The sequence below is a fragment of the Arachis duranensis genome, chromosome 2, assembly GCF_000817695.3.
Source record: "Arachis duranensis cultivar V14167 chromosome 2, aradu.V14167.gnm2.J7QH, whole genome shotgun sequence".
NCBI classification, from domain to species: domain Eukaryota; kingdom Viridiplantae; phylum Streptophyta; class Magnoliopsida; order Fabales; family Fabaceae; genus Arachis; species Arachis duranensis.
The window spans coordinates 91116875-91127917 of record NC_029773.3 but is presented as its reverse complement, the minus strand read 5'-3'; the positions used below and the strand labels follow the sequence as shown (position 1 = coordinate 91127917).

Here is an 11043-nt window from a genome sequence, read left to right as displayed (position 1 = left end):
AAGGCATGGGTGTGAGGCCAGGTTCGCGAGCCGAAACAAAAGCCTCCACCATGAAGGAAGAAGATGATTGCCAAGTTGGTGGAAGTAGTGGTGGGTTTGTAGAGACGAAGATGGAGGTTGTGTTTCTTGTGGAAAAGGTGATCTTCGAAAAGTACGAGGTTGTTGTCGTCGTTGTTTTGATTGATGGGTTTGAATTGGATGTTGGAACGGAAGACGGTTCCGTCACTATAGAGTTTGAGGACTCCCATGCAGTCCTCAACTACGTGATGAGCATTATCATTATGATTGAGAGAAGACATTTTTCTTCTTCTTCTATGTGTTCTTTTGATGAGTGTGTGATACGATATATATGTATATATATATATTGATTGTTATGGGTCAAATTTATTATAAAAAATAAATTAAATAAAAGGTAGACACCAAATTATATACATTATAAAATTCATATACAGAGCAATAGAGATATGAATACACTTAAGCAAACCTCCCCTACTTGTTTAAGTGGATGAATGAGTTGAGCACTTAACCAATTTAAGTTGGTTACTCATCTTTATTATATTATTTTACAATAAATAGTATTTTGTATTAAATATGTTAAATTAATGTGTTCTAATAATACTAATATATATTTTTTTAGTCTCAACTTATTTAAAAAAATATATATGTTTTATAATTTAGTTTTGATTTTAAGAATAAATACGATACTAACAAATAAAATTGTTTCAGATAAATTTTAACAAAGACAAAAGTTCATAAGTATTGCTATTAACAATAAGAAATTAATCACAATCAATAAGACAAGATTTTCTATGAATTTTTTAACTTGATAGATCAAAGACTAATCCACCATATATTGATGTTCTATTTATTAAGGGTCTGTCACTAATTAATAAATTGTTATACAAACAAGACGAAATTTGAAAAACTCTAAATACTTGCTTAAACAGACAAATGAGATGATCATCCAACTAATTCAAATTGATTAAGACAAATACTAATTATTTTTAATATTTTTAAGTTATAAAATATTTATAATAATTATTATTATATATTATATTAATATTCAATCATTCTAATTATCAGTCACTTAGCTTAATATAATTTTTAGTCAAATATAATTAGTCATAAATATGATATTCACATTAATAGCTTTGTTAATATTTTTATTATACACGTGTACGTGCGCATCATATTAATATCAAATTGATATTAAAAGTTATATATAATGTTTCTTTTGTGATTTATAAATTTAAATTATTTAAGAGTTAAAATATTTTGTTTAATTTTTTATTTTGTCTAAAATTATTTTTTTTATTGACTCTCAATATAATTAAGAGAAAAATGAGATAGTTAAGTTAAAAAATTTGCTAATAATAAATAATATTTTTAGATTATTACTCAAACAAAAATGAACTCCTATATAATATTATTAGTTGGACTAAAAAATTGTATTGACGTTCTATAAAATAGATAATAGTTGGGTTAAGATTTATTAACAACGGTAAAGTTAAAAAATTTAGTTGTTCATTGCAATATATTTAATTAGGTTAAAATTTTATTAATATATGATTAATAGGTTCATTGGGATAAAATTTAGTTGCTTTAAATTTTTTAAATTTTTAATTTTACTTTAAAAGATAAAGTGTGATCTTTCATCATTTATTTTATAGATAGGACTAATACTTTGTTTAGAACAACAGATTTTGGAAGGGAGAAAATGAAAGGGGGAGAAAATGGATGAAAAAGTCCATTTTTCTTTGTTTGGTTTATGCTATGTTTGTTTGAGAGGAAACTGAAGAGAAAGAAAAGGGAGGAAAGAAAATGGAAAGGAAAATGATTATTTTCTATTATTTGGTTGAAAAAAGAAAATTAGAGAGAAAAGAAAATAGATGGAAAAAAACTGGTGGGACCCACCAATTTTCTTTCTCTCCAACATTAGAAATAAAATGAAGAGAAAACTAATGTTTCTCTCTCTACTTCCAATACTACCCTTTTACTTTTTTAATATATTTTATAATATAGGTATTTTTCTAACTCACTCTAATTTTTTCTTCTAATTGGTGTTTTATTATATGTATTTGTTTAAAAAACAAATACATAACTTTTTTTTATGACCTTTAAAATTATAAAATATAATTTTAAATATTTTTTTATTAAAAAAATAATTTAAATACATTAATAAATTATAATTTATATATAATATATGTAAGGATATTATTTTCTTTTTTTCATTTTCTTTTTTCCTATTTTTTTTCTCTCATTTTCTATCAAACATTCAAACAAAGTGTAAGAAAAAATATGAGAGAAAAATCATTTAAGGATAACAAATCATATTTTACCTTCTAAAATTAAAATTCAAAATTTAGAGAATTCAAATTATATATATAATTAATTTAGCATTAATTAATTGGTATAATGAATGGGTATATCAAATTGATTTAGCATTAATTAACTGCAATTAATATATATCAAATTAATTTAGCATTAATTAAAATATTTTTTCTATTTTAAAATAAATCAATTCTATCATTATTACTGTTAAATAAATGTATAATTATAATTGATAATACTTTACGTTATCATAATATTCTTTATAGAATTAATCTCTACATACAAATTATTTAATCAAATAAGTCTAACAAGTCATTTATACTTACGCACACACATTCTTCTTCACGTCCTGCTACACATTCTTCTTATTCTCCTCCTCCATCTTCTTTTTCTTTGTAACCCCTAATACTTCATCTTCTTCTTCTCCTTCTTTTTCGTTTTTTTTTTATCTTTTGTTATCGTTATTATCAATACTTTTTCCTCCTTCTCTTTTTTTTTTCATTAGATTTTCTTCTTTTTCTTTCTTTTCCTCTTTCTCTCCCATCATCTTAGTCATCATGATCATCATAAATTTTTTGTGTATTTGTAACAAATTCTGGTGTAAAAATAAGATATTTATGTTTATTGTTAAGCAATTCCGTTGTATTTATACTAATAAATTTTACATAATTCAAAATTCTTTTTCTTCCTTTTCCTCATCTTTTGCTACTTCTTTTTCTTCTTTTTCATTATCATCATCATCATTATTTTTCTTTTTTTTCTTTTTTTTACCTTTTTAAGTTTTTTCTTATTTTATTCTTTTAACAAGAATAAAAATAAAAAAATCAAACAAAAAGAGAAAAAAAAATATATAATGCTACAAACTTATTTAAAAGAGAATGAATTTACATTGGTTTAACTAAAAAAAATAAAAAAATACAACATTAAATTTTTTTTATGTATTTATAACAAATTTCAATATAAAATTAAGATATATAACAAATAATAAGACATATATGAGATCGATACTTCAGTGAGTCTTCTACGCAACACCTGCCATTAATCTATTCGGCTAATCGTTGTCCAACTAATTAAGCAAGTTACCTTAATTATAATTCAGCATGATCTTTTCTCTTATGGTTTTAAATGTGTATTTCGCCTTATAGATATATTTTAATGAAGAAGTTATTTTAACGAGTGTCTTTATTTTTCATGGTTTAATTTAAAACTTAGATTATCTTTTTAATAGTCCATACTCATCTTCACTTATTGAAGCACAAAGCTCTTATTTTTAAAATTACTTTTGCATGCGTAACTGATTTTCATTTAAACTAGTTTCACCGTTTTATTTTAGTTGATATTTACTTTCAAAGTTTACTTTTGGACTCCACACTCTTTTAATAATTTAACAAAATACATTTTTAAAATGATTTACAATCCTAAATTTTAAATGATTACCGATAATGTTAAAAGAATTTGAATAAGATAAGTTTTAACTGTTTTTAGTTATTTTTTTATTATCACACATTTCCAATTTAAATATATATTCAAAATGTTCTTTCGTTAAAACTTAAAAAATAGTTTTAACTCCTAGTTAATTTTCTAATTTGACTTCTCTTATGAACATATTTAAGGTGAGATCAACAAAAATATTCAATTCATCGTTGATTTGGCTCTTATAATTATTAAATAAGATGACTAACATAGAATCTAATAAAAGCACATGTATACGGAAAAACATCTGATGAGTTGTCTACAAATTAAAAAATAAACTAATAATAATGGTTCTAATCTACAATTATTTAATTTCGTGATAGATTCTGTGAAACAAGCTATATTTTTAAGACAATGATTTTATTATTATTGCATTTAGCTTAGCTTATCCATTAACTATTGATATGATGTCATGCTATTTTATATCTATTTGTGCAATTTTTATATTATCTTCCTTTTTCCCACCACTGAATATTTGAGATTTGGTAAACCAAATATTTGCATACATCATATGCATGTGAAAGAAGCATCATCTATCCATGATGATATATTGATATTAATGGGATGAATAACTATATAGAATTAATTTCTAATTAATTAATATTAGTTTATTTTTTATTAAAAATTCGTTTTTAAATATTATTTTTTAAAAGATTTACAGTGTAAAATTTACAATTTAAAATAAAAATCTATTTTAAAAATTTAATTGATATTAACTGAAAAAAAAATTAGCTTCTGAATTAAACTCTAATAGTATATATATTGGCAGTCGCCTAGCTAGCTACCCCATTATTTGTCACACATGATAAGTTCACAACTATTTCTTAATTTTTTCTATGACTATTATTTTTCAATCTCATATCATATAATCAATGTTTTTTTAATAGATGCTGCTAGCTATATCATAGACATTTGAGGTAGTCATGGCGGCTACAAAAATATTTTGATTAATTGTTGAGAGGATGAAATTAAAATAATCCAGGTTTATTAACGTGGTAGTTTAATTAATTTATTTAATCATATAATGGTTAACTCAATTAGATATAAAAACTATTTACTCATCTAAAAATATAAAAAGATACAAATCTAGTTATAACTAAGAAGTCCAAAGACAAGTCATAGAAATTCTGAAAAATATCTTCACCTATATGAGAAGTCATATATGCTTTTCAACAATCCTAGCTTTAACCTTGGACCGCTGCTTTATATTGAATCTTTATTGTTTCCCTAAAGATCTAAAAGTAGACAGCTTAGGGTTTTGTGTGTAAAATTATTGAATGAGAGATAAAGTGATTAAACTGAATAAACTCTATTATGTCTACAAAAAAAAGTGCTATATAACAACAACAACAATAATAATGTCTAGAGATGAGACATTTCTGACAGCAAAACAAAATTTATAATTCTAAAATGCACACCACAACTGAGAAAAATTATTGTCAGAAATAAGCATGGTGAATAAAAATATATGTTAAAATTCTAGCTGAAAATAAGCGGAAAATCATAGAAATAATATTAAATTGACATAATATAATAGAATAATTTTATACTATATATTGAGATAGTTGAAAATTTGTATATTTGATTGAAAAATAAAATCTAAACGTACTGATAAAATCCAATAAAAAAAATTAATATGAACTAATACAAGTTATACTAAGATATTATCAATATGTATATTAATTAAAATATTATTGTCTCTAACAATATGATTGTCTCTGCAAGCTGCACCAGTGTGCCCATCTTTTTTCTCCATTTTCTTTTTTATCATTGGAAACATTTATTTTTTTTCAATGTTTTTTTGGATTGGTTATGTTTTATTTATTAAAACTATAGGTGTTAATCTAGGCCATCTTTTTTTTTTGTTGTTTACCATATTTCCTAACCCGATAGAATAAAGACTAATCCGTCGCAGATCTGAACTCTATTTAAAAGTTTGTCGCTAACCAATGAGTTGCTACATGAATAAGGCAGAATTCAAACCTTGACATTTGTTTAAGTGGATAAATAAACTGACCACTTGACCAACCCAAATTAATTTAATATAGGCCATGTTATTTGAATCCAGATAAAATTTAGAATTTTATTTATTCTTTGATAATTATGTGATAACCGATAAGCTCAATATCCCTAAGTTTAGGCTTTTGCATCTTGCCCATTTCGTTTACAGCCCAAGTATTTTGATTTCTTTACCATTTTTCTCCACCAGTTTGGGCCTTTAATCTCAACACCACCATTTATTTTTTAGAAGTCAATATAAGAGACTTCACTAATATTTGGGCCTCCAAATACCAAAAAAAAAAAACAGAAAAGAAAAATTGAAACATCAATAATGGAACTTCAGATGAGGTTATGATTGTTTGGAACTTTGGGTCGATGTTACAATCGGGTCCCTTGATTGATGCTTTCACAGTTAGGAACTTTGGATGCTTTCAACAACGGAAATTACTGATAGTGACCTTAACAATCATGGGTCCTTTATTTTTTTTTTTCAATTGTAAAGAAAATATATGTTAAGAAATTATATGATAAAAAAAATTACGTGTAACAACATTAATTAAGAAAAAAATTAAGAGTATTTATTTCGTAATGTGTTACAATTTTTATTTATTTTTTAATAATAATGAACAAGATCTGTGAAAACTAATTGTATATTGAAATAATATTATTGAGAATAACATGAAAGGGTGAAAATTTTCACCGATGGGTAATTCCGTAATTGTCCTCCGACATCATCATCTTTATCATGGTGCTGTACGTAAAAGCCAGCATTATTGCACCACACAAATCAAACACTTTTCTTAGCTCCTGTTTGAGAAAACCCAGAGACTACATTGCAAAGTGTGAATCCTTCTTCCCTCATCCTTCACCTTTCTTCCTTTCTTTCTTGTGATCTCATCCGCTGCACTTGAGATCCAATCATGGCTGCAAAACTTGATGGTGGAGCTTATCTTACTTCCTTTGTTGATGCTATTTTGGAGAAGCTTTCTCCAATACTTGAAGACGACTCATTTATGGAAAGGAACATCTTGCTTGGAAGGTTGGAGAAAACTCTGTTTGAGGTTGGACTTGTTCTTGATGATGCTGAGCAGAAGCAGTTCACTGACAAGAAAGTGAAGAAGTGGCTTGTTGATCTCCAAGATGCTCTCTATTTTGCTGATGCTTTGGTCGATGAACTCTCCACTAAGGCCGCCATGGCCACCACTCTAAGAGATCCAGGTATCTCTTCTTCCTGTTCTTCTCTTGTTGATTCATATATTGAAGATACTGGTGACATGGAAAAAATAGTTGGTACACTAGAGTCTGTTGTAGCAAAGAAAAATTATCATCGTCTGAAAGAGTGCGCCAAGGTGGACATGTCGTCATGGAGAACTCCATCCACATCTCTTGTTATAAGTTCTGACATTTTTGGTCGGGACAACGATAAGGAAGAGATAATCAAATTGTTGCTAGATGATGCTTGTCATGCTGAATCACCTGTGACTGTGATCCCCATTGTGGGTATGGGCGGAATAGGAAAAACTACTCTAGCTCAACTGGTTTACAGTGATGTCAAAGTGGTGGAAAATTTTGACACGAGAGTATGGGTGTGTGTTGCTGAAAATCCCGACCCTGTTCATGTTACAAGGACAATAATAGGAGCAATAGATTCCTATCCCTGTACCATGGACAATTTTGATTTTCTTCAGACTAATTTGAAGAAAAAGCTGACAGGAAAGACATTCTTACTTGTTTTGGATGATGTATGGCATGATCAACGAGACACATGGGAGGATTTCCTGAAACCTTTTCGGGATGGGAATATTGGAAGTAAAATTCTCTTAACAACCCGGAGTGAAAAGGTTGCTTCTGTGTTCGTAGCTCCTAATCGACATTATCAACTAAGTTTATTGTCAGGGGAAGATTGTTGGTTGGTGTTTTTGAAGCATTCATCTGTTTCTACTAATTCCGAACAATATGCAACTCTAGAACCAATTGGTAGAAAAATTGTTGAAAAGTGTAAGGGATTACCTTTGGCTGTGAAGACACTTGGAGGCTTACTGCGCAATAAGTATAATGTAAGGGATTGGGAGAATATACTTAAAAGTGAAATTTGGGAACTCCCGAAAGATGAAAGCAAGATTATTCCTGCATTAAGAGTCAGCTATCACTACCTCCCTTCACATTTAAAGCGATGCTTTGTTTATTGCTCACTGTATCCTGAAGATTATCAATTTGACAAAAATGAATTAGTATTGTTGTGGATGGCTGAAGATCTCTTACAGCCAATTGAAAACAATGCATTAGAAGATATTGGTTGTGCTTATTTTGATGAATTAGTTGCAAGATCATTTTTTCAACTTTCTAGTGATGATGCTGGGTTATTTGTAATGCACGATCTCATGCATGATTTAGCAACGTTTTTTGCTGGAAAATTCTTTTTCAGAGTCAACGAATTTGGCAATCCACACATGGCAGACAGCAAAATCCGTCATTTGTCATATAATCGGGGTCGAATCTCAAAATTTCCAGAGGCCTATAATGGAGCAATATATATGAGAACATTTCTACCTGTTCATGTTCGATCAAATGATATTGAATGTGATTCTTGGCTTCAACAATTAAAGTGTCTAAGAGTTTTGTCATTTCGTGGCTTTGAAATCCTGTCATTGCCTGATTCAATAGGTGAGTTGATCCATTTGCGTTATTTGGATCTCTCAAAAACATCTATTGTGACATTGCCTGAATCATTGTGTAAATTATACAATCTCCAAACATTGAAGTTGTGGAATTGTGAGAAGCTAGAGATGCTTCCCAGCCGCATGCAAGATCTTGTGAACCTACGCCATCTTGATACGAGGGGAGCTCATAGTTTAAAAGAGATGCCAAAAGGAATGAGTAAGTTAAAGCATCTGAACTTCTTACGTCATTATATTGTCGGGGAGCAAGTGGATAATGGGATAAGAGAATTGGGAGCACTTGACGATCTTCATGGCTCACTTTGCATTTCCAAATTAAAGAATGTGAAAGACAGCGGTGAAGCTTTGGAGGCAAAGATGGGTAACAAGAAGCACGTCAACATTTTAGAATTGAAATGGCTTCCGGAAGGCGATGAATATGATGATGATGATGATGACTTAAAATGGCTTCCAGATGATGATGATGACTTGAAATGGCTTCGGGATGACGATGACGATGACGGTGACAGTGACCGTGACGATGATTGTGGTGATATTGTTGATGTTGAAAAAGAGAGAGATATACTTGAGAAGTTACAACCTCACCGAAACTTGAAGAAGTTATCAATTTATAGGTACAGGGGTGAAACATTCCCGGATTGGTTAGGCCTTCCTTGCTACTCCAATATCACTAAATTGATTCTGTTTGTCTGTAAGAATTGCCGTCAGGTTCCTTCCCTGGGACAGTTACCGTCTCTGCAGCATCTGGAGATATGTGGACTTTATGGGTTGGAGAGAATTGGTGGTGAGTTTAACAACAACGCTGAATCATCTCATCAGGGCACACCCTTCAAATCTCTTCAAACTCTGGCATTTGGTGTAATGCCTAGCTGGCGAGAGTGGCATATTCCTGATGACTTTCATGGATTTCCGAAACTTAAAATCCTTTCAATACAATACTGTCCGGTGTTAACTGGAGATCTGCCGGCTCACCTTCCTGCTCTGGAGGAACTTAGGATTGGTCGATGCAAAGAGCTTGCGTGTTCACTTCCGAGAGCTCCCAAGCTTCAGCAATTACTTGTATTCGGTTCCGGGTTCCATAGGGATCCGGAACATGGAGAGATAGTAATTTCAAAAACTCAGCAGGCAAAGTCCGTATTGGAGTGCCTGCTCCACATCCAATCGCCTTCGTGTCTCCAACGTTTGAGAATCGAGAAGTGTTCGTCAGCCATATCAATTTCAGGAGACTATTTGCCGGATTCATTACAATTTCTGAAAATCTGGGGTTGTCCAAACTTAACAATCTCAGAGCCACTGCAACACAAGTCCCTAACGGAGATAATTGTATTTGGGTGTGATTCACTGACGATGTTTCCATTGGGGGCCCTTCCAAATCTCAAGACACTCTCTATCTCAGATTGCCCAGAAATGGATTGTTTTGGAGAGGAGTGCCTCCCGCCGAGCTTGACAACTCTTCTGATCAGAAGATGCCAGAAACTAGAGAGGTGGATAACATCCAATGGTTTGCAGGGTGAAGGCCTTACCCATCTTTCCCTTCGAGAATGGAATGAAGTTAAGTCGTTCCCGAGAGAGGGTTGCCTTCCTGCTTCCCTCAAGTCTCTACAATTGTTGGACTTTTCAAATCTGGAGACGCTAGACTGCAAGGGCCTTCACCAACTCACCTCCCTCCAAAAATTAACAATTGAATACTGTCCAAAGCTGGAGAATATCACACAACAAAACCTGCCTGCCTCCATATTGAAACTCATCATCATTGGAAAATGTCCATTGAGGAGTAAGCTGAAAGAGATGAACGGCCCTCGGATTCAAGTTGCCGCCGTTTAGTATCCGTGCCGGCGCTAAGCTTTGCTGCACCCCACCTAGAGAAACTGGAAATACATGAATGTCCAGAAATGGATTGTTTTGGAGAGGAGTGCCTCCCGCTGAGCTTGACAACTCTTTGGATCAATAATTGCCAGAAAGTAGAGAGGTGGATAACATCAAAGGATTTGCAAAGTCAAGGCCTTACCCATCTTATCCTTGAAAAATGGAATGAAGTTAAGTGCTTCGCGAGAGAGGGTTAACTTCCTGCTTCCCTCCAGTCTCTAGGCTTATCGTGGTTTTCAAATCTGGAGACGCTAGACTGCAAGTGCCTTCACCAACTCATCTCCCTCCAACATCTGGTACGATCTGATTATTGGATTCTGATTTTCTACCTTTTCTGCAACATGCAAGGATTCTGTCTGTGAGTATGTTATGGAGGAGGTGCATCCGTACTTTATGAAATACATTATTCTCTTTGATTTGCAAACTCATACCAATTTTTGGATTACGAAACAGAACATAGTTTAGCTATGCCATTGAATTTCAGTCTTCTATTTCTGTCAGATTTGAGTTCATAGAATTTTGCTTTTTATCTTTTAGTTTTTGGACTTTGTTTATCACATAGAATTCTCATGTGTTGTTTATCTGATTTTTTCATCTTCAATCCGAAAGCTATGACAAATGCAATTAGGAAGCAAACGGCTTACTTACTTATGTCATCAAATTTCAATTCTTTATTTATATTTGTGTCATTTTG

At 31.0% G+C, this 11043-nt stretch overlaps 1 protein-coding gene across 1 annotated transcript in view; it reads left to right on the top strand.

The window, feature by feature from the left end:
- Window positions 1-6592: 6592 nt before the first annotated feature.
- LOC107476024 (putative disease resistance RPP13-like protein 1) overlaps window positions 6593-11043 on the top strand; it is a 47296-nt gene continuing 42845 nt past the window's right edge. Inside the window, exon 1 of the mRNA XM_052256866.1 lies at window positions 6593-9063. Within this exon, the coding sequence (XP_052112826.1) occupies window positions 6726-9063 (2338 nt within the window). The 5' untranslated portion in view covers window positions 6593-6725. The remainder of the gene's footprint in view (window positions 9064-11043) is intronic.